The sequence below is a fragment of the Polypterus senegalus genome, chromosome 17, assembly GCF_016835505.1.
Source record: "Polypterus senegalus isolate Bchr_013 chromosome 17, ASM1683550v1, whole genome shotgun sequence".
Taxonomy (NCBI): Eukaryota; Metazoa; Chordata; class Cladistia; order Polypteriformes; family Polypteridae; genus Polypterus; species Polypterus senegalus.
The window spans coordinates 101,503,784-101,527,576 of record NC_053170.1 but is presented as its reverse complement, the minus strand read 5'-3'; the positions used below and the strand labels follow the sequence as shown (position 1 = coordinate 101,527,576).

General features: G+C 45.8%; 2 protein-coding genes across 6 annotated transcripts in view; one reads left to right on the top strand and one right to left on the bottom strand.

Annotated features, from left to right (window-relative positions):
- Nucleotides 1–460: 460 nt before the first annotated feature.
- nat9 (N-acetyltransferase 9 (GCN5-related, putative)) lies at nt 461–11,037 on the bottom strand. 5 transcript variants are annotated; one of them, XM_039740843.1, is made up of 7 exons: nt 10,925–11,037; nt 8,763–8,856; nt 5,079–5,188; nt 3,949–4,089; nt 3,802–3,861; nt 1,018–1,112; nt 461–705 (listed from the first exon to the last, which is right to left on the bottom strand). In XM_039740843.1, the coding sequence occupies exons 2-7, from the start codon at nt 8,777–8,779 to the stop codon at nt 544–546; spliced, it is 585 nt and encodes a 194-aa protein (XP_039596777.1). In that variant the 5' UTR covers nt 8,780–8,856; nt 10,925–11,037; the 3' UTR covers nt 461–543. The 5 variants fall into 5 exon arrangements, with proteins under 5 accessions (XP_039596777.1, XP_039596778.1, XP_039596775.1 ...); XM_039740844.1 differs by having other exon boundaries at nt 10,933–11,030; XM_039740841.1 differs by lacking the exon at nt 10,925–11,037 and adding an exon at nt 6,668–6,755.
- Nucleotides 11,038–11,416: 379 nt separating this feature from the next.
- The window catches only part of LOC120517220 (transmembrane protein 104-like), a 38,641-nt gene continuing 26,264 nt past the window's right edge, over nt 11,417–23,793 (top strand). The window contains exons 1-6 of the mRNA XM_039739387.1: nt 11,417–11,592; nt 13,537–13,625; nt 15,619–15,740; nt 19,116–19,197; nt 19,303–19,339; nt 21,197–21,466. Coding sequence (XP_039595321.1) covers nt 13,581–13,625; nt 15,619–15,740; nt 19,116–19,197; nt 19,303–19,339; nt 21,197–21,466 — 556 coding nt within the window. The 5' untranslated portion in view covers nt 11,417–11,592; nt 13,537–13,580. The remainder of the gene's footprint in view (nt 11,593–13,536; nt 13,626–15,618; nt 15,741–19,115; nt 19,198–19,302; nt 19,340–21,196; nt 21,467–23,793) is intronic.

Genomic DNA, 23,793 nt, shown 5'->3' with positions numbered 1-23,793 from the left:
GTTTAGGTTTACCATCGGGCCCCATGGCTGTCTCTGGTAAGGCGGGCAGTGCCACGGGTAACCGCCTCGGCGTCGGGACATCCGAGTGGAATGGCCTTTATGTGTGAAGGTGTAAGAGTTGTGAGGCGAGTCCAGGGGGAACGTTTCTGTGGGCTGGGCACCCCACCCCGTACGGCTCGTAGGCCTGGCACGGCCAGCCTCTCACTATGGGACGCCAAGCAGTAAAAGAACACCGGGAATGAGACGGGCGCCCATCTTAACTTCAACAGTCAGCCCGTCGCCATACCTTACTGGGCCCCTTGAGGTGCCAGCTGGTGGGCGGCTTCGTGTCCCTCCCCCTCCATTAGACGTTCACCATACTGTGGAAATGGCGCTCAAACCCCCCGCACCAACTGGGCTGCACTGGTGACGTTTTGTGCCCCCGTCTCTACCCGCACATTTGAACACAATGATGATGGAGTCGTTTCCAGAGGTGGATTTATTGAAGGTATGGCTGCGCTCGTGAAGCTAAACTCTAAATTTAGTCAAGGCAGGCGTTGCCCTTTAAATGCGCGGGTGGACGGCCGTCTCCGGTCTGATGGCAGCCTTGGTCTCCCTGTAGTTCTTTTCTTCCATGAGACTCCTGTCCCCAGCGAGCCGTTTCTCGTGTTCCTCGTCAATTCTCAGCTCCAGCGTACTTTCCTGGAATGCTTCACTGTAAGACACCTGCAACAGCAGAAAATCATTTGGTGAAACTGAAAACTGGCCGACTAAACGGACAGAACCTCACGCGTGGCATCCTCCCCACGTCATTTCCGTACCCTCGGCGGTCTCGAACTGATAATCCAAAGGGCACACTAGAGCCTCGCTCGTCCCACCCGAACGCGGGCCTTCGCCGCCTCGCCTCAGAAGTGTCTTAGTGCGTTCTAAAACGAGGGCCCGCTCGACGTGCCCTGCCAGGCCTCACCGTCACAGGTCCACGTCTTACCCGCTGCAGCTCAACTTTACTCTTTAAAAGAAACAAACTGACGTGCTGACCTCTTGGAAGTGAAGCTTCTGGAACAACGCCAGGCTGACTTGGTTTTCCTTTCCAATTTTGGCTTCAAACTTGTGGATTCCCAGTCTCGTGATTCCTGAAAGAGAGAAGAGTAAGACGGTAAGTCGGGTCGTCCCCAAGACCGACAAGCAGCCGCGCAGTGCAGCAGGTGACAGTCCCACCTCGACACGCGCAGGACAGACGTTGAAAGTCTCTGACATTTGATAAAGGGGAGACAGGCTATGCCAGGGCACCGTGCCACGCCACACAAGGAGCACAGGATGACAGCCTTTGGTATTAGAATTGCAATTGTTAACTTTACACAACAGTGAAATTCTGGCTTTGTCTTTCCATTTCAAAATGTGTTAACAGGAAATCGTTAGAGTCAGTCGGTCATTTGTCCAACTGGCTATCCCCTAACAGAGGGGCACGGGGTCTGCTGGAGCCAATGCCAGCCAGCACAGGACACACACTAGGGACAGTTTGGGATGGCCTGTGCACCTGACCTGTGTGTCTTTGGACTGTGGGAGGAAACCCACCTGGAAAGCGAACCCAGACGAGGCTACCCACTGCGCCACCTTGGCACCCCTTGGTAAACGGTGCATTTGTTAGAATAACAAAACGGCACACTTATTAAAAATATCTGCACGACTGTTTCTGGAATGGAGCACATGATGAAGCGAGCCTCTCGTATTCGCCACCTGCGAGAACGGGAAACACGCGGATGGTCGCTGGGGTTTGGCTCCACGCAGAGAAGCACGTGGAATAGTTAAAGGCTGACCCACCAGGACCGGCCGTCTGAGACGGTGGGCTCACTGAGCGCGGAGTCGCCGCCACCGAGTTGGAAAGCAAGGCGGTCCGCACAGTGACTCGGACGCGTTTTGGTGCTGGTGGTCTTCTTTTTTTCCTTTTCACGTGACAGTTGCCTTTTTATTAAAATGTCAAACTATTTGTGAACGTCTCCTCGCTGTCTGGACGTTACTGGGGTGCGGTTGGCAGTGAGATGAGCTTAAGGGTGGGGGTCCCTTTATGACGTTAAATCCTGTAAGGGAGGAACGAGAGATCAAGCTTCTCACACACACACACGGAGCTACAGGGACCCCGGACATCCCATCAAGTGCTTTAAGGGGACTCGGCCAGACAGAACGCTAGCAAGCAGATTGGCGTCCTCGCCCGTCAGTGTGACCAAAGTACAGAATGCCATCACAGGACACGCCTGCCCCCCCATCTGCCACCGACGTACTCACGGCTGGACTTTGTTCACAGTCGGCCATAAAAATGTAACAAGATCTTTGTGAGAGTAAACTACTTGCGGTTCTGGACAACCTGGCATTGAAATGTGGCATAAAAGTACAAAAAAAAGATTTCAATTTGTGCAAATGTGAGTATCAACCACAAGCGGGTCTCATTTCAAATTTCAGAACAATAATTTAACTAAGCAAAATAAAGGAGAGCAGGAATAAAAGGTCAGTAGGCGCCACCTCATGCCATGCTTCAGCTAACTATTACTGTTCAGAGCTCACCGGGGGGCCGCACGTGTGGACTCCTCTTCATCTCGTAATCCCGCCAGGCCTCACCTACTGAGCATCAGTGGCACGCCACACACTCGGGGTGAATTGTTATTAATCCCAAAGCACTCGGGGACCGGAGAGACAATGGCCATTGTTACAGACCACTGGGACACAGCAAGTGGTCTCTTTAGCGAGGGGCTGCAGGAATAGTCAAAAAGACGAAAGAAATGGCATCTGACTGACTAGCAGGTCCTCCTCTGGAGCTCACACTCGATAGGACAGCTGGGACCTGAAACAGAACATCGGGCCTAAACGTCTGGGTCCTGGCACAACGGGACCCCATGACGTGCTTTCTGTCCTCACCGCTGGAGTCTCGATAAACGAAAATGTAATGAAACTCGAGCAGAGAGGCGGGCAAAATTATTACAGGGGTTTAGGATGACAGATGGCGATGCTGAAGAATCACCTGGGGGACGACAGGGACAGGGTGGGCACAAACCGCTCCAGGACTTCATTCTCTTCAGAGCGTGTCTGTGTGCACCAAACCCAGAAACCCTCAGATGTGCTTCTCGGTTTGTAACCCTAACCCTAATTTCTGAAGCTTCTTATTAAATGTGCATCTCTGAGTCGCTCATCATTTGTCTCTTTGCACCTTTTGTTCTCCGAAGACAAATTACAACTAAATAAAAAAGTCAAACTTTGATAGTGACGGCACACGGCAGGCGTCTTTTACCCACATGGAGGAGGTCATCTCTTTTAGGGTACGCCATGGTTCTCAGTTTGAGCCGAGCCGCATTTCATAACAAGCAGGGCTGAATGCCAGCCCAACAATGCCAGTTCTCTCTACAGACACTTTGATGTGGAGAACAGAGACGGTGCCCATTTGTGTTATGGCGTCAAATGAGAGACGGTGCCCATTTGTGTTATGGCATCATAACGGAGACGGTGCCCATTTGTGTTATGGCATCATATCAGAGACGGTGCCCATTTGTGTTATGGCGTCATATCAGAGACGGTGCCCATTTGCGTTATGGCGCCCTGTGTTAGGATACAGCGGGTTGGATAACATCTGTTAGCGTGACTGTGATTAGAACGTTATTTAAACTTTAGGGGTCTCTGCCTCACCCTCTATAGATCAGCGAGCTCATGCAAGTAGACTCGCTACGCTCGGCCGTTCTTCCGTTTTCTTTCTGAATGTGCTGAAGCACCCTGAGCCCATCTTCAGTGAAGAAAGCAACATAAGGATGAAGTGAATTGAACTGAACAGTCTCTTACCGTAACACATCATCATGCGGGCGACTTCCTTCCCTATTCCTCTTCCTCGGTCCTTGGGCTCTACAATAAAACACAGCAGCTCGTCTCTTTCAGCCCTGCAGTCGATTTCGAGATCTGCTCTTCTGTTATTCTTCTACATACAAGTACCTGCGATCATGATTTCAATCTCTCCCAGAGAGGGGTCTTCTGAGTCAGTGAGAAACAAGTTCACATCACCCACCATACAGTCCTCTTCTGCAACACGAGGGTCAGCCCATCTCTTCTTATCTAGAATTATGAAAGTGCACTCTGGGAAGACGGGAAAGAGCAAAACGTCACGTCAATGGAGCAAAAAGGACGAACCTTCTTCTGTTTTAACGGAAATAACAGCTTCTGTCACAAACACCCATGGCTGGCAACAGACACGAGAAATGAATTACAAAAATAGAAAGGAAATTATTTACACAAAAACAACAAAATAGAGGAGACACAATGAGACGGACAGATAAGAGAGACGTGTGACGAGTTGTAAAGTCTTAGAAGCAAAAGGAGAAGCGAGACCCTCAAAGCCTAACAGAAAACGACCACATTGGCTCACAGCGCATTTAATGTTCCTGTCCAAAAATGAGCTGCCATCTGGTGTCTCATCTTCTTTGTGCGAAGTTAAAGACAAAATGTCTTGAGGTCTGAGTCATAATGTGACACCACGGTAAGTCTGGGCCATAATGTGACACCACCGCACGTCTGGGCCATAATGTGACACCACAGCACGTCTGGGCCATAATGTGACACCACAGCACGTCTGGGCCATAATGTGACACCACAGCACGTCTGGGCCATAGTGTGACACCACCATACATCTGGGCCATAATGTGACACCACGGTAAGTCTGGGCCATAATGTGACACCACAGTACGTCTGGGCCATAATGTGACACCACCATACGTCTGGGCCATAATGTGACACCACAGCTCATCTGGGCCATAGTGTGACACCACAGTACGTCTGGGCCATAGTGTGACACCACCGTAAGGCACATCCTGGATTTCCTTGCCACCGTGCACTCGGCCCAGCACAGCCTTCACTGTCCCACAGACCTGAGCAAACGATCAGGATGCCCCAAAGGCCTACGCAGAGCTCATTTGTCTTCGATTTAACTCGATGTTCATTTCTTGTCTCGTATGGCCAAATGGGTGACTCATCGTTATTTCCACTTCTGCAGTGTTAAAAATAAAGGGTCTGACTTTTCAAATTTGAATAAAAGAAAAACCGTCAATTTAAGTAACAAAAAGTCTCACTGTCATCATCTTCACGCCATCTTCTCTGCATTTCGTACTCCTGCTCCAAAGTCAAAGGCTGGGACGCCGTCAGTTTCTGTAACTCGGGGCAAGTCATCCACTGGTGATATCTTAACAGAATCGACACCAATACTGTAAGTCACCGCGGGTCTCCGCAGCAGGTCCTTGTAATTGTCCTCTAAAAGGACTAAGCATGATGAAGGCGTAATGCATGCAGATAAACAAGTGGCGTCACTACAAGGACAAGACTTTCTCACTCTTACTTCACAAGTGCTTCCTTTCATTGTTAGCTTCCTTAGAAGGACATTTTCTGATGAAACACACGAGTGTCTCATGACTACGCACTGATAAACACTACCGATAAAAGTTTCGCTTTCTTCTCCTTAGCACGTGCCACACCAACGCCCAAAGAGCACCAGCCGATTCCCAAAAAGTGCCAAATCAAGGCATCTGTCATAAACCACACAACCTGGCATTGAGGACCCGAGTGAAGGAGGCTCGCAGCCATGACAATGGTGGGGACATTTCAAAGCCTGCCTGCTGGCATCACATCTTAAATTCAAGGCTAACTACGTTCTCGGACCGCCGCTCTTTCCTTGAATCCCCCGGCCCCCCAATTCACCATTCATTTTTGCCCTCCCAGGCAGCTTGGAAACCATCCATCCATTATCCAAGCCGCTATGTCCTAACTACAGGGTCACGGGGGTCTGGTGGAGCCAATCCCAGCCAGCACAGGGCGCAAGGCAGGAAACAAACCTCGCCCAGGGTGCCAGCCCACCGCTGGGCACACACACCAGGGACAATTTAGGATCGCCAATGCACCTAACCTGCATGTCATTGGACTGTGGGAGGAAACCCACGCAGACACGGGCAGAACCCGGGAAGCGAACCCTTAAGGCACTACCCACTGCGCCACCGTGCCGCCCAGTTTGGAAACCAATTGGTGAAACTCTCATTAAAACGAGGACACTGTTCTTTACACTGGCCTGACATTTTGTCTTTCTATTGGGTGCCTGAGGCCTTTTCTCGTTTCTTTGTATCCGCACACCATCTGGGCACTCGAGTTACAAACCAGTAAGGCGGCGCCATCATAAACCACGAGGCCCACTAATGGTCTGTAACAGCACCACAATGCCAGCCAGCCTTCTTCATGGCTTCCCCAGGTGACCTGACCCTCTCTTCTCCGCACTAACTGGAGTGCGATATAGTTTGGCATATGAAGCACCTATTTGTGGCAAAGCATGAAGTTGGCGGACTGCAGCTACAATAAAGTCTTCAGTGCCCACACTCCATATATTCGGCACTGCACTGTCCACCCTAGAAATGCTGCAGAACGAAGGTGGTGTGTGAGACGCAGTGACGCAATGTGCTGTAATGGCTGTAGGAGTCAATCGGCGAGTTACTGCGCATGTTGCGTCTCCACGGCCATTCAAAGTCACATCAGATCAGCATTTCATTCTAAGCAACGTAAACCAATGCAAAGCCCCGAGTGACGGCAGGTAAACCTGTAATCCCCACTTCATGGAACCAGGAAAAGACGGAGGCGCCTCTCTTCTGAAGCGAGCGTTTAACAGGAAATCAACTCCAACCTGGGCACGTGCTCCCTCTCGTACGGCACGAGCACAACGCGTCGTCCTTCCAACAACGTATTCTCATTTATTCTCATGATCTTCTGACCTGCAGGCGCAACACAAGAAACACAAGCATTAGCCGCTTTAAAGAGATGAGCAGCAGGTTTTAAAGTCCCCGAGCAGACGCAGCTCAGTGTCCATGTACTTTACAGGGAGGTTCCCTCAAGGCCACGATGGCTGCTAATTCTTCCATCGCCTCCCGATTTAAACTGTCAGTGAATCACTTTAGACGACATGTCTGCTGGCGTCCATTTGAAGTGTTCTTTAGTGGGCGTCTCGTTTGCATTTCGCTCATTTTTCCTTTTTAATCTCCACAAGGCAATATGTGCAGAAACTCCGATGTTGAGGGAGATTTGACAACTTGATTAGGATTCTGCCAGAATTGCTCAAAGAGAAGAGCCAAGGCGTGGGGGGCCTAGTTTTACGTCCAATTCCACACACCGTCCTGCTACTTAGGCGTCTAGAACTGGGCCTCTTTAGGTGGCGCCCGTCGTCCATTCGATTGCCTCGTACGGACATTAGAACAAAGCGCCACCGTCTGGCGAGAGGACCGAATTACACAGAATAATCTACCACAATAAAACTGCTCTCCAACCACAAGAGAAGGCAAAAAACCAACCGGTCAGCGAGCATACTGGCTGGAGTGTCAGTACGGCCATTTCTGGGAGACTGCGCGGTACAGAAGTGGACGGCGGTGAATACTCTGCTCCTAGGATTTGGAGCACAAAGGTAACCACTTGAAGTTTTATTAGGCTGCCACGTAACGTCCTCAGAGGAGGAATCGTACCGCCACAGTCTGACGCTCACAAGTTTTCTGTTTCTGTGAATAATAAACCCGAACAGAGAAACGAGTTTCGTGTGGCGTCAGTACCCAGCATGGCGGGTCACACGAAGCGGCGCATCACGACTCACGACTCAGCACGTGCAGAAAACGCCCGTCACAATGGGATGACCTAAAGACCGATGCCATCGCGTTCGCATCCCTTGTCCCTCTTTCTGCTCGACCGCCTTCACTTTGGTGTCGAGATCATTTGCCTTTTTTTCCGTAATTGTAAGACAAATGTAACCGAGTTTAATTAAAAAAACCGAGATGGAGATGACGGAGTCACGGCAAACACGGCTGGAGTGGCTGTTCCTCTAAAAAATACGATTTAAATGAAGCTGATCAAATACGGAGCCCCAAAGGTGCCAGGCAAACAAAATAAACCCTACAAATGGATCGTTTTTTATTTCCGTATGAAGCATATCGCTACCCGGCGCCTTTTATTCGGCATGCTGGGGCTCCTCGATTCCAAAGCACTATTAAATAAATCGAACACCCAACTTGAAATCCCCGCACTAGAATGTTACACTTGTTTCTGTGTCTTTGTGTAATATCTCACAGAGCTGGTGTGCGTCTGAATCTCGGATTGTTACTCCATAGTGCAGGATGTTAGCTTTTCGTTCTTGCTTGTATGCCACACAATTCACGTCACGTCACGTCACGTCACAGCACTTCATGTGCATCGACTGCAACGTTCAAGTCTTAGAGTTGAGTTACGTTTAGTATTTCATTCCCTTTGGCTTCGCGCCCTCCTTATGCCAGTTCTGTTGGCACTTTGGTTTACTCGCACCTGCCCAGCTTGATCTCACAAAGACACTGGCTGGCGACTTTTTTTTTTTTTTTTCTACACACAAACATTAAAGACCCGTTTTCTTTAACTGTTGTCTCCATTAATCTTGTTAGTCAGCTACAGTTCATATCCTCTTAACAAGACCAAGTTAGACTTTTAGAAACACGTTTTTAAAGGATGCAAAATATCATCCAATTATCTTTATCGTCAAGTCCCAGAAAATATTGAGATATCATTTTTTTGCCAATGTCACGCACCTTTAGTGAATACAGTAAATTAAATGAACTGGCCGCTTCTAAACAAACCAAAAAACAAACAACTATTATGATGTTTTAAATTTGTGTTGAAGGAGGACCCCCAAAAAATGATGAAAAGTACAACACTCATTGGCGTGAAGGAGAGGGCAGCCAACATGTGAAAAGCCAAACCTCATGCTGTACCTCGAAGATACGGGCATCACCGTACTGCTCAAGTGCGTCTTCACTGCCCTCAGTCCCGGGCAATGCCTTCAGCTTCTGTCCCAGCTTAATCCAGCTGAAGAAAAAGAAAAAAAAAATAATAATAATCAGACGTATAATAGAAATCAGCAGCTGGTTTTCTCCAAATGGACTTCTTCTCAACTGACTTGAAGTGATTAACGTTAAAAGGAAAGCAAACAAAGCGGAATCCTTCACTGTAGTATTCTAAAGTTACATTCCCTTTTTAACCGAGGGGTGCAGAGGGGACAATTTACTGTTCTGTACCTGAACATCCATCCATTATCCAACCCGTTATATCCTAGGGTCACAGGGGTCTGCTGGAGCCAATCCCAGTCAACACAGGGCGCAGTAACGACCACTATTGGTTAATTAAATTCCAAGTTCTGAGCGAGTTAGCGCCCCCAGCTGGATACCCTTCGATTTACTCTCAAATCCAGGCGCACCTTTCTAACTTGGACATTTTGTATCATGTTAGCAGGCGACAGGTAGGATGTTGCAAACAAATGCGCCCCCATATACTGTACGTACAGTTTTAACTGCTTTGTAAGAAGGTTCAAAATTCACAGAAAATAACGAGACAGCCGTCTGGCACCAGGAACGAGGCTGAAGCAGCTAAACTGGGCTCCTGCTTTGCAGGTTTCAGCCCAAACGTGTGGCTGCGTGTAATCCACTGCTAAAGAGGCTGTCCTGGCGTTACAGTCCCTGGCTTCTTTAAGTCTGTGTTGTCCTGCAGGTGATCAGCCAGTTCAACTTCTAACAGCAAGCACTGTTTCTGTGCGCCATTTCAAACACGTTCTTTACTCAAATCTGTGTTTGCGTTTTAACTGAAGCGCGAAGGGAACTGGGCGGAAGACTAAACACGGACACTTGGAGTTCAATTAGGGTAGAAATGCCAATCGATGACAAAGCCCTGCGCACAAGTACGCTGTATGTCCAAAAGGTGCCAAACACGAACACTTGTGCAGCGTAAAACTGTGCCTTGGGAACGAAACCGCCAATAAAACTAAGGAGAAAGAAAAACACCCGCACCACTGAAATTCCCCCCATAGCCATCATGTCAGCGAGAGTACAAATAAAGAAATAAAGAGTTAAATACCGTCCCTCAACTTTGACAGGTACGTGTGTTAAAACCCCGCCACGGGCAAGAGAAAAAACGGCATCGCGTGTTACTTTCGTTTACTTAGAAAACAAAAACAAGAGTACGTACAGTTTGATTTTTGAAACATTACTTCTGCCACGAAGTAGAACCTCGAAAGGGTCATCGCCGTTGAGCGATGCGCTATCAGGGTTGACTGGCAGAGTCAGCACACACGAGGACCCATTGTCATTGTCACCACAAACGTCACACCTCCTGTACGCATGGAATATTTTGTAATCCCATTATCGGTGATCACCGATTGCTCCCAGACATGTCTTTCATCAGAACAAGCAGTATTTAATAAATGTAACTTTTTTAAAAATTTGAGTGCAATCATTCCATACAAATCAATCAATTTTTACAAAAAGTAGGAAAGAGAACAATTCGACGCCCACCCCTGAGAGAGAGCATGGCCAACGGAGTAAAACGTGAGGCTTGTAAACAAACCTAAATTGTTAAGTTTGATAAGCCAATAGAGATGAACGGAGAAGAAAAAATAGAAATAATTGCTTCCTCTGTGCTTTAAGAGCTTATTCTAAAATATTACTGTTAAGATCCTGCCATGTTTTGAAAAAAGATCAATAAATGTAACTTTTAAAGCATAACGGATATGTCCGTTTGAAAGCGGCAGGGCTCGTCGTTTCACACCCCTTGTCCTTTGCTCTCTCACAACCACTTCGAAGCGGCGATGGTGCTGTCACGTTTTCAGCGCTCGCATCCGCACATTCAACGACAGACGTTTTCATACGAACACATGCAACATCGCTTCTTGCATATAAATGTCGCCTTCAATGTCATTTTGGCTAGTGGTGGTCATGATTTGGTGACAGTGGTCTGTCACAGACCTGCAAGTCAGACTTCTATCGCGCCATGTGCACGACAGCAATCGCTGACAACTTAATTCGGTACGTCCATGCGCCTCCGGTATTAAAATACAGTAATTCAAATCATACAAGCAACCTTTTCCAGCAAAGCCACTGTTTACCTCCTTACATGCTGTCAATGTTCCGCGGCACTTCCTTAAATTAAATCAGACCTGCGCGTACAACATTCGTACTCGGTCAGCGAAACTCCACGAATACAAAGCCGAGGCCACGCCCCAGCGAAACGCCCAGCGCGCGCTACGTGCTGAGTGCAGCGGTCTGTCATTGGCTACAGCTGAGAACAAGGCGGTGCCACGGTCGCTACGCGCTCCACCCGGCATACCCTTAACATCATGTTGGCTCAAAATTGGATTACAACTTCATTGTGAGTGTGCAGTAGAAAATACGCTGAATCGTTTTCACAAACACCAGAACAATACCGTTGAATAAATGAAATACTTGCCTTTATACCTTTTGCAGAACAATTGACATTCTCTTCAATCCAAGGTTGATTGACGTTGACTTTAGAGCCAAAATGGCGACCTGATGTTGACGGAATTTCCCAGCACCACCTAGCGAGAAACAGCAAGTCTCGTGACTGCCACGTGCCCACCAAAGCGCAAGCGTAGTTGTCGAAGGGTCGTGTCACCGGGAATTCAGAAACCGAATGATGTTGTTGTAGCCGCTTGCTTCACGTCCCTTCGCCGCACCAGAGTTTTGTATGTACGTGTTTGTCTTTATTTGGATGAGAAAGACTGACTGCGGAGCTTCAATAGAAGAATACAGTTAGGTAAGCTAGCTTGTCTACACGGTGCTGTTTGTTTACTCGTACCTACTAATGAAATCTCTTAAAGTGACGATACGTTGAATGCCCTCCTTTTGCGGGCTTGTATTGGAATATATGTTTTTAGCAAGTGGAGTAGTTAATGGAGCATGATGCCAAGTGTTATTACCCACCAGTTAATTATGAACCATTGAGCAGGATGAAGTCGGCTGAGTCCTAATAAAATTACCGCTGTGCGGTCGCCTTTGCTTTTCTAATTGTTACCGGAGTCTAGTCCTGAATCATCCCGATGTATACTCACGTTTACTTTACAATATGCAGGTCCTCTATACACGTAAGCCAGACGTACCTGTCACGTTGTCCGTTTGTTTAGAAGCCAAGAGCCGCTCATTGCCTGTCACACCACTGCAAAAACGAAATGTTAAAACCACAATTAAAGGGCGGGCGTCAAAAACATACACAGTAGTCGGGTCCAAATCCGTCGGATACGCTATCCGGAACGACGTGATCGTTTGCAGTTTCAGTCGCCTTTATTCATGGATAGATCTGTAAACGTTTCGTTACAAGTTTCATAAGTCACTGTTGAATAATCCTTGTTTAAACGGTATTGCTATGCAGAAGGACTCGGTTTGTCATCCTGTTTAGAAGTAAAATACACACTGGGCCAATTAAAGGGCTTTGAGAAGCCTTCAGCAACTTGGGATTCGCTCAGAGTAAAGCGTCCATAATTAAGAATGAGTACGTGCACCGGATTAAACGCCAATCACTTGCAAAAATATCTCTTGGTGCCCCTTCCATCAGCCGCCATCCATTTTTGGAAACCGTTTCTCCAGTACCGATGGTCCCTTTTAATGTATCCCTGACTTGATCCTTTTTATGACCCTTTCTTGTACGATTTTAATACCAATGATTATTGCATCTACTGGCCATCATAAGGGACACAACACTTGGAAGTTAAGAAGCCATCGTATTCTGCTATGGCACCTGGCCCAGTTAATTCCATGCACCAGCGTAATGACATTTGAAGGCTTTATTAGAAATGTCCTGGAGGACTACAGTGGCTGCAGGTTTTTGTTCCAATCGAGTTTCTTAAGTAGACGCCAATCCTTACCAGTAACCAGTCTTGTTTAGTTTCATGGCTTGTTAGTGTTTTACCTCTGTAATGTCAGGTCATTCTTGTATCATTCAAATGATGTGAAGCCTAAAACGGAGGAGTAAGTCCCAGTTCTTTACTTTTTTTATTTTATTAAACCATTTAATTGGCAGTGAATACACAGAGGTGGAAAGAGACACAGGTTAGACAGAGAACTGCTGCTTCCTTTGTCACTTTCGCAGTTAAACACGAGGAGTGCTGCTGTTTAAGATTAAAATAAGCAATTACGAGTGGGAACAAGCAAGACAAGTAAAATGAAGCATTCAAATGCGGGCGCATCAGATCTTCATTGGCTTCTCATTAAGAAACTGAGCTGGAACAAAAACTTGCAGTCACTGCTGCCCTCCAGGCCCATCGTTGCTCACCCCTGTTTTAGAGGAATTTGATACACGAACCCTAACCCTGAGAAAATGGCAGAACAGACGTGTTTGAATCATGCCCAGAGTAAAAGAACAGCTTTCCACGCTTTGAGTGAGTGGCCTTGTCTTTTACAGCAGTCAAAACGTTCTTCCAGTTCCAACAAGGCATGGCGTTGGATGTTGTATTTCACTTTGTATGTAAAACCTGCTGTTTGCCAAGATAATGTGACAAGAATACTTCAATGTCCTGTTTATGTGCCATTTGTGCTGCTCAGCGAGTTGATCGATTTCACAAAGAAGTGAAGGTACAAGTAAATGGAGGGAGTTATGGCGTCGTATTGAACACCTGCCTTTAAAGGACTCCAGCATCGGTGCAAAACGACGCCTTAACAAATCAGACTTGTGTCGTTATTTACTGTTTCCTCTTTATTTGTGAAGGTCTGCAGTTTGTTCTCTGCTCATCCGCTTTACCATCTTTCAGTATGGCTGGAGGGATAACCGATACTGGTGAGCTGTACTCTCCTTCGGTGAGTATTTTTCAATTCTATCTAGAGAGGCTTTTCGTTTTCAGTTCCTTGCATGTTTCACTTTGTGCCACTTTGAGTTCTGTCGAATCTGTGATTTTGATTTTGGTTCTGTACGTCCCACTGGGAGTTCATTGTAAAGAAGTGCCGAGTATACTTTACAAAGCCGTCACAGACCTGATGACAACTGTACATCCCGGTGCTGCTTATAGTGGCTGGAGATCTGAATCACGTGGTCCTGAAGACCACCATGTCCGCTTTCTAACCGGGGGGGAGAATAAAGTGGACCTTGTCTTCCAAATTATTGTGAAGCCGCACTCTGCATCAAGGCAGCTAAGCGAGAGTATGCCAAGAAAATCCATAGCTACTTTCACAGCGTCTGTCCCACGTCCATCTGGCAGAAGCTTCTGTTGCATCCAAAGCTGTTCTGCCCGATTCTGCAACGGCTTCTACACGTGTGGACTGCGACCTCCATGCTGCTTTACTCCCTTCACGTCTGCTCCCAGTATTTTATTTATAAGCAGTGCAGCTGTTAACATTTACTACTATTGTGTTAATAATGTACTTATTTATTTGTAACTAGTAAAGGTTCCTACATTGTACTCATTTATTAATCCATTCTTCACTTGCCTTGTTCTTACGTATGCCATGCCCAGCGGTCTTGTTGACTGTCATTCTGTGCCACCTTATGTGGCACTGATGTGTATGGATGGCCTGATAATAAAGCCTCCCGACTTGACCTTCAAGCTGAACGTCTGACCTGTTGATGTGTTGAGTGAAATTTGAGCAAAGCCTTGAAATGATTTTCCTTCCCTAGACATTTTTCGGATGTCCTTTGGTAATTAAAAGTTGCAGGTGTCGTGGACCGCCGACTCCAAAGCTCATTGACGAGGTGAGCTCCTGTAATGGCTGTCGATACTTGAGGAGAGGTTGGGAGCAGACGCACCCACCACACGACAGACCACCTGCACTGGGACACCGCAGCACCACCCGGTGCTAGTTTATTGTGCCAGTCCTGCCGCCCGTCTCTGCAAGTTGGAGGACCTGCTTGCCGGGCTGGATGCCGATGAACGTCCTACCAAGGACGACGCAATTGCTCGCAGGCCCGACGGATAAACGGCATTCGAACAGGCAACCTGCAGATTGCAACCAAATAGCAAAGGTTTACTGCGGTGAAGTGAAATATTTTGTAGCCTTCTGGAAATTGCTCAGATAAAATGACGATTATTTATCTCAAATACTTTTCAGAATAGCTTTCAAAGTTTAGGTTTTGTCTGCGTTTTGGTTACTTGCAGCACAGTGTACTCAGTTTTAGTTTTGATTAACAAGTCGCCATTTTGCTGATGTTCCCGAATACAAGGAAGTGGTTTGTCGTTGGAGACGTGGATTACCATGGTAACAGACAGACAGACAGACAGAAACAAGTACAAGGAAGTGATTTTTAACTTGGTTTAGGACTGACATTTTTAATTTGTGAATGGCAGGTATGGAAACATATTGACAATGCCATCTGGCGAGGAGAAGTTACGTTTGCTTTTAACTCATTTATTTTGCAAGTGCGTTCCCCGTACGGTTATTGGTGTGATGTCTTCAGCGTTGTCATTACAAGACCATCACGAAGCTTTGTGCGTTTTCTGCGGGTAGCCCAGCTACGGTGAGTTGCACAATTTACATGACGCTGTGAATCCTTCATGGAAAAAGAAGAAGTGCTGAAGCTGAAGTAGAAACCTGCTTGCTTAGCAAAGCGAAACCATTTTTAATTTGGAAGAGACTCCCTTTGTAAAGTGTGTAAATATTGATGGTGCCAAGGAGTAAAGCCATCTTCTCTTCACATTTAAATACATTTAATTTCAAAACATGTATTTTGTTCTGAACTCCATTTTCAGGAGAGATTTTCTAAGTTTTCTTTGTTAAAACGCCAAGCTTGCATTTCTGGTATATGCTGTACGATTGACTTGGACCGCATTCTTCTCTCTTCTTGTTCTTCTTTTGCTAGGTGGGACTCGTTTACATGTTTAACCTGATCGTTGGCACAGGGGCTCTAACGATGCCAAAAGCCTTTGCAACGGCTGGTTGGGTGGTGAGCCTTGTCCTCATTTCAGTCCTGGCCTTTATGAGGTTTGTGCTTATTAATCTTTGATTAATATTTGTTATTGCTGTTGGGTTCCCTGTGTGCATCACAGGCTGCAGTGTACACCAGGGGCCTCGTGTATAACTCGTGTGTAGAATTCATACCAAGACGTGCCGTACGGACAAAAAGAGAAGCATGTGTACGCACAAAAAAAATCCAGAAGCTTAAAACTGTGTGGACTGCAAATTCCACGCACTTCCCCTTTAAAAACCCCAATGAACGAGAAATTGAACACACGTGCACGCGCCTACAGCCCCACCTCCAACTCCTCCCAGAAGTCTGCATATTTGAATATGCAAATCAATATAAATATCTGCCATTCTGGGTTTTGTTAAACGACGATGGGAAAAAAGAATTTGAGCAAAGGCGAAGTGGAGGGAAGGTGAAATGTGCAGTTTGTTTGCTTAAGCAGTGGCATAAACGAGAAACGGAAGTTCAGCAGTGATACAGCATGGCATTCGAAAGTTCAGAAAGTCGCACAGTTCTGAAATAAAAAAAAAGATATCAAAGTCAGCCCACCATCTGTTTGTTGTGTTTCAGACAACATTACATAAACTGACCCCGTGCGATGCCCAGGCGGTGACGGTGCTGCTTCGGGAATTGCTGGGCGACCATCTGGCTGTGTGCGGACGGACTGTTCAGGAGTCACGAAATGCAATATTGGCTGCTGTAGGATAAAAGGACTGCACTCTGTGATGTGACCACCGTTTAAATGAATTGGTTAAAAAATAAATGCTGCGTCAGATTACGTGTTGTCACATTCAAACGAAGCTGTCACGCTGCCCAATCTGGCTGATCGTTTGGCGGGTGAGGTTCGTCATGCCACACCTCTTCGGGTACGGGCAAACCGCAACTCACTTTGTGTGGCCTATAGAGCAGCACAATAATAGTGGAGTGGAAACGCATTCTCTGAAGACACTTTTCTAGTGTGGCATCGGCGCCGAGCGACACAACAGATCGACTCTCTACTCTTTACCTGGCTATTTGAGGTGACTCGCTGTCTTTGTTGCACTAGTTGGCAAAAGCACCCGCGACTGTCCGGAGCTGCCATTTTTAAAGGTTCTCCAGCGATATGTGATGTAATGCCGGCTCATTCTTGTGGTGATTCATCCCTGGCTGATGTCACTTGTCTGGCACCGTTGCTATAGCAATGTGTGTGCAGTTGACCGCGCTGATTACATTTGGAAAAACAGGCCATGCTGCAAATTGCACTTTAATGTTTCGCAGTTCAACCACAGTGTAAGGAAACTGTATCTGTGTGGATGACAAGCGGATGATACCATCCTATACAGCTGGGCATGGAGCAACTCGGTGGTGATTGTGAAATACCCGATAGGTCAGCAAGTTCACGTTGAAAAGCTCCAGTGGCTGAACGGAACTTGCACAGGAGCAGGTAGAGCACAATTCCTCCAAGTCTGCCTTTGTAAAGTCATAGTAATCGAATTTAGAAGCCAGTCGTCATCATCATCATCATCTAGAAATCTGCACCCTCTTGTAACGTCTTCTAACAACGCTAAAGCAGCCATGGTAGTTGGGATAGTTCAGCCATTCCATGCACCATTCGGGTTAGGGGTTACAGAATGATTACAATCAAGTGAACTGAATTTGTCAACGACATGCACTTAATTTTGGTGTAGTTCATTAACTCTGTGTCATTGATACGAATGTGAAAAAGAAAGGTAAATGACACAGAAACGCTAGCACGGCTTTGACGCCTGGTGTCGGCAGTTTGCAAAACTGAACAGAAACGTGCGTACGCAAGGTAGGGGGCTTCCGTGAAAATTTACGTCCAGTTTAGTTTTTAGACATCTGAACGTGGTGAGGAAACGGGCGTACGCAGCATGTATACATGCGGCCCCTGATGTTTTCATAGAACGTGGATGTTCACAGCGGCTACACGCCAACGGCTCAGGCTCAACTGACTTGAAGTTGCTCAAGCCGAGTGCCCGACTGTGGCGTGCACTTGTGTGTTCTGCGCTGTGCCTGACCACATCACTGATGATCACTTCTTGCAGCTGCCGGTGCTCGTTGTCCACTGCTTTATTGCTGATTACTTCAAGGAATTAAAATCTGATGCTTTCCAGCAATGTCGACCGTCAGGCAAAGTGTCATTTATTAATCAGTAACGTCGAAGACCCTGGAAGTGGCGGGCCTCATTCTTCAGCACAACCTTTGATTTTCCTGTTTCATAATTTATTGATTACTGGATGACTCTGCTTCCGTCTTGAATTCTCCTTGATTAATTGAAATATGTTCAGTTATGTTCATTTATCTTCTGTCTGTAAAGGTAAAAATGCACCGCGTCCTCTGAAATATTTTACACTGTAATCATGACAGCAGTTATTGGGGGTCTCAAGACTCCGTTTGAGCCACGGATTCTGATGATTTATTTCCTTCTTTTTCAGTAACTGTTATTAATTAATTATGTATATAATTTTTTGAAATTATTTCCTTAAATTTAGTTATCAAACAAACATGAGAACAAGTGTTGCTAAACACTTTGTTCGGTTTCATTTCACGTATACGGTACTTATTTCTTTATTTTTTTTACTTATTATTTAGAAGTAAGATAACATTAGAAAGATAATGGGGCCTTGGAAGTGCTTAATACCCAGCAGGGACACCAGTGCCCCTGTCTGGAGTGGCAGCTCCAGCTACATTTTCGACGTTGGTTAACCTTTAGCTTTTTATCCCAGGGTCCTGATCGTAAGTATTTTTTTTTTTCAATTTTGACAATTTTTTCACCTTTTTTACACCAATAAATATTTTTTCACGATTAGGTATATTCACTTATGGACATTTCATAATACGTTTCCTTACCTTTCCTCAGTTATTTATTATGTACAATATTAAAAATACTTCCCTTTAGATATTCTTTTTATTCTTCCCTTATCCTTGGGGGAGTATAGACCAGCCTGGGAGAACTATTGGCATCAGAACTTGGTGAGTTTTTAACAAATAATTTGACTTATCTTGTGTTTATCTGGTCTGTGATAACTCTTGTGATTATTACTTTAGGATATCCCTTCTTTTACGATTTTATTGTGTAGTGTTGGGGTTTGTCATTTATTTATCTTTGTAGGGTGACATCACCGGATAAGGCCTGCTTTAAGTTATAACCTACCCGATGGTGTTACCCTGTGCAAAGCCTGGCCCGACTGGCAAACGGGAAGAAGGTGCCCAGAAAAGCCGGTTGGCGTCAAACCGCGTGTCGTATTCAGCACAAGTGATCTCGGCGTATATTGGAACGCTTTGACACCGACCACATTGTTACTAATTTGTGACAGTACAACGTGTTGCTTTTGTGACTAATAAGGCGAAGTAGATTTAATAATCATTTTTTACTCTCCACCTTTTTCTAGTTATATAACAACCACGTTTGTCATCGAAGCTATGGCAGCTGCTAACGCACAACTGCGCTGGAAGAGAAGGGAGAACCAAAAGGTAAGTAGGATGCGATGGAGTGACTGACTGAGCCGAGCTGGAGGGCATTGTGCCAACTGTGCCTGCTTGTGAGTTCCATTAACCCTCGACGCTGCTTGTTGTTAGTTTGCAGTGTGTGATCGGCTCCGAGATGAACTGTATGGTGAGTGGTGTTTAAAGACTTCATACATATTCACGTTATGCTGATGTCAAATTGAATCACGCAGGCTTTTGGCCCTGCATCCCTTACTTTCTGGTAGTAATCTTTCAGGCTCCAGCTTTGTGTTCTGCAGATTTCTTTTGCTGATCTCTCAGATGGCATTCGTGCTCTTAATGACGTGCAATTCTATGTCATGTAATCACTTTCACGTCTTTCTGCATGTGAAATGAGGGAGGCATGGTGGTGCAGTGATTCGTGCTGTGGTCTTTGTCCTTATGGAGTTTGTATGTTCTTCCAGTGTGAGACGGGAGGCTTTTTCTGGGTATTGTGGTTTTTTTTTTTTTCCTCTTGTCATCTCTCAAAGACACGCGGCTTAAGTTAATTGGTGACCCTAAATGGACCTGGTGTGACGGAGTATGAATATTTAAGTGTCTTCAGTTCTAATTTTGAGAAACTAAAAAAGTATAAACAGTCCACCATTTGTAGGCCTGCCTTTCAGACCAGCTCGCATGCTTCCTTTTAATCCAGTGGGCACCTTACTGCTATATCATTCTGCAATGTAAAACTCTTCATCAATCCACAGAAAGAGAATTGTATGACAGCCTTGCATAGAAACCTAAATTCAGCCATTTGTACCCATGACCGTATCACAAGGCTCCTCTCCGTGGCAGTGGATATTTTCAGGGGTCACCCAGGTTGACTTTCTTCCCCTCTGCTTTCTGCTGTCTTGGCTTTGGTGTGAGATCCGTTCTTCTCCTCTCTACCTTCATCACAAAACTTCTCTTCAGGCAAACGTCCTCCTCAGTATAAAGCCACACGACCTCTTGAACATGCCTTTCTCCCAGCTTGCCATTCTCATCTCTGTTCTTTCTAACTTTGCCTCACACAGTTTGCATACACTTTTTCAACTTCAGTGCCACAGAAGCTCCTTTATAGGACCAGCTCCCTGAATTTCTTCCATGTTCTTCTCATTCTTGCTGTCACCCCCTTGCCTTCCTCTCTGTCTGCACTCAACATGCTGCTTAAGTAGAAGACCTTTGTTACTCACCCCAACTGCACGCTTTCTACAAACCAGGGTAGTGCTTGCTGCCTGTAGACGACCCTGTCCGGTACATCTCCTAGGCACCCATCTCTGACGGCTCCTGTGTTTCTCTTTCCTTCTAAACGCTGCTGCCACATTTTCCATGGCTACTGCCCCTTTGCCTCTAATCGTTGCTTTGGCTTGTTGTGTATTTGCCTTGAGATCTTTCTTTTCCTATTCAGTATATTCTTCTTCAGTTTTGCTTCACTTTTTGCCATTAGTATGATATGATCAGCATACTAGATCTTCCATGGCAATCCTTCTCTTATCGCCAGCTCCATCAGTATCATAGAAAGGAACAGACTCGCAGTGGATCCTTGGTGCAGTCCTCAGGTTCCAAGTTTCGCTATCCCCATCCTGAATACAATATTGAGCTTCTCCACGATTAGCATCACCTCAGACACTAACCTTTCAACCACACCTAACTTCTCAATGCCCTCTTCTGTCAAATGTCTTGTCCAGCTCCAAAGATGACCTTAAGGTCTCCTCTTCTCCTTGTGCTTACACTGTTACTGGAGTTCTACACGGAGTCCATTCAGACGAGGTGTCGTGACATTATTGATTACAGCTCGGGTCTGAACCAGGTTTGGACGATATGTACAATTCTCCAGTCCATCATTATCCCCTGAAACGTTATCGGTAGACTTGTTGGTTTCAAGGCAGAATCGCCATTTTAGCAGAAAAGGACAAAATGGTTTTAATTGCAGCTGCTGTAGTTTTGAATTTGTCCACTGGGTGTCCTCATTGCTGATTGCCTGACATGCGATCTCTTTGTTCAGCACTGAAAACCACCGATGGCGAAGAGGAGGTCGGCCTTTCTGGCAGCGCATCCATCGCCTTCAAAGCAAATCTGCATGACGTGTCAAATGAATTGACCAGAGGTTCTGATCGTGAAATATTCACAATAAACTCCAGTCGTCATTTGTGCTTCCAGCATCCAGCTGCCTACGCTGTAGCAGATCTCGACCCACTGTTATTTATTGGTGCCTCTCAATTTAGAAAAAGCACAAAATCCAGGCGTGCGGTGTGGTGCACGTGTTGCTCACGGAGCGGGGAATAAACTCCATTTTTTCAATAATAGCCATTGCCTTAACTCTTCCAAAATGGCACATCTGTACAGAAAGTTAGCCCAGAGTTAAACAATGGCATCTCTTTTGGCTGTCACATTCTCTTTGGGACAGTAACGGGGGTACATGAGCCATCGACTGCACTGCCCGTGTGAGAGCCTGGTGCACAAGTGACTGCAGAGCACAAGACACTTTCCAGAAGGACTGGATAGAATGAGTTACAGCCTCGTACCATGATGGCGGCTGCGAGTGTGTGCAGCATTTTGGAAATCTGAGGTCTTCACGGCAGCATAAGAGGGTCACTGAGGAGTTTTGCTAATCTAACAGAAGATTTCCGAGGTTGGACAGCAGTGGTGCTTACTGAATGTTCTGAGCCTTGACTCCATTCCCACTTCCAGACTCCCCACACTGCAGTGTCACAATTTCAATTCTACATCCTCTGCCCTCCTTTGTCTTCTCTTAATATTTTATTGCATTAAAAAGGTGCGCCCACCACATTGAGCCCCTCCACAGTGGAGGTTGTCAGGTTTGCATTTTTTGAGAGAATTGTATTCAGATTAAGCATTTAAATGTTTTAGCATTTACAGCCTGCCTGCTTAAAATTGAAATACAAACGCAATTGTTTAATCGTTTGGTTCAAAACCTCGGAAAGGAAAATCCATCAGCGATGTAAGTCGTCAGTCATTGATGTTGTCTATCGTTATGAGGCAAATACGAACGAATGAAGAAACTTCCACAGTCATCTTGTGTTAAAATCTGTGTCTGTAGGCACAGCAGTGGGCTTCAGTGTGGCGTTTATGAAGTAGAACCCGCTGACGTCCTGCCATGTGAGAGATTATCCGCTGTAACCCGCCTAGGTGTCCTGAACTGTCTATTCTAACATGAGCCCGTCATCGTTACGCCACCAAAGCCATCGATTTCAAGCTTGCTGCTCCTTTTTCTTCATTAATCTCATGCTGTTTCTTTAAATTTACAGGCTTCCCTTTTCTATCTGCCTTAAAACTAAAATGCTGCCAAATAACTGGAGTATTTATCGTCTTTGCAACTAAGTTAGCCATCTTTAAACAGCTGGCTAGTGATTGCTAGTTCCTAGCAGTTATGTCGAGAGTGCCGAAGTAAGCGTTTGCTGTTTGATCTTCTCAAAGCAAAAAATATTATTGTGGATTGAAGCTGGAGATCCCCAAACCTGGTCTGAGCGATTTGCTTGTTACTGACAATCCACGAATGTCTCCATCATTTCCTGTTTCATCACTGACATTTTCCAAACCGTTTCTGGATGTTTTAAGTATTGATTTGTACGATTAGGACTACTTTGAGACTTGTGAGGAGTTGTGAGGAGGTCGTATGAAAGGAGGGCCTTCCGTGCAGATCACCGTTACGTTGGCAAAGCTCTGCTGCTACGTGGCCGAGCCGTTTAGGAGCAGTTGAGTCAGAGACTTTGCTGGGCCCAAGACTGTGTGTCGTCTTCAGCGGCTCCCATTGCTATCCATGTCTGAGGGACGTGCGTATCTCAGAGTGGAAATCTGACGTTACAGGACTTTCATTTTTTATGTTTAAAGCTTTGGGGTTATTGGGTAACTTTATTGAGCAAGTCCTTTTAGAGGAGCCTCTGAACGTTGGGAGCGTCCAACTGTGAACCTTCTAGCATTGTCTCAACTTCAGACCTCCAATTTAATTTTAGGTCCCTAAAGAAAAACCAAAGACAGAAGCCGTGGGTACTTTGGCATACAAACACTTTGCACCCGACCGACCGACCGACTGACTGACTTTTAGTGGCCGTACTTTTTGTGTTGCTCTTTTTTATTTAAGAGGCTCAATAGAAGTGTTTGTAGTTTTAATGAGGATATTCGGTGTGTTTTCCAAAATCTCCATTCCCAGAGACTCGTTTTAATTCTTATCAGTCTCTCGTTTTATTTGACAGTGTAATATTATGAGTGAGTGAGTGAGACAATGATTAGCTTTTTAATGCAAATTTCATGCAAGTTTTTCCATTTTAATAAGATGAAGCAGCTGTTGTAGACAATGTCCAGATGCTTCCCCCTTTGCTGCTGATTCTCATAAAGTGCTCATCATTTATTAATTACCTAAACCAAGTTTTTATTAACAGAGAACGCAAGTTCAGATGTTCTAAAATAGGAATTCAAATACAGCCAGCCCTAGTGGTTTAGAAATACAATTTTTAGTTGCGAGTCAACAACAGCTATTTGTAGTGCCAGAGATTGCCACCAGTTTTTATTTCTTGCATTTTCTGAAATTGAATATCTTGTGTTATGCTGTGGTTTTATTTTCTAGCAGTCAAGCAGTAAGTC

What these genes read in the sequence shown, in the direction of transcription:
- nat9 (XM_039740841.1), bottom strand. Translation starts at nt 6,744, where the DNA reads ATGAGAATAAATGAGAATACGTTGTTGGAAGGACGACGCGTTGTGCTC. An exon ending in ATGGCGTGAAGATGATGACA is followed by an intron (nt 4,090 to 5,078) that starts GTGAGACTTTTT and finishes CCGTCTTCCCAG; the next exon opens with AGTGCACTTTCATAATTCTA. An exon ending in AGAAGCTTCACTTCCAAGAG is followed by an intron (nt 706 to 1,017) that starts GTCAGCACGTCA and finishes CTGCTGTTGCAG; the next exon opens with GTGTCTTACAGTGAAGCATT.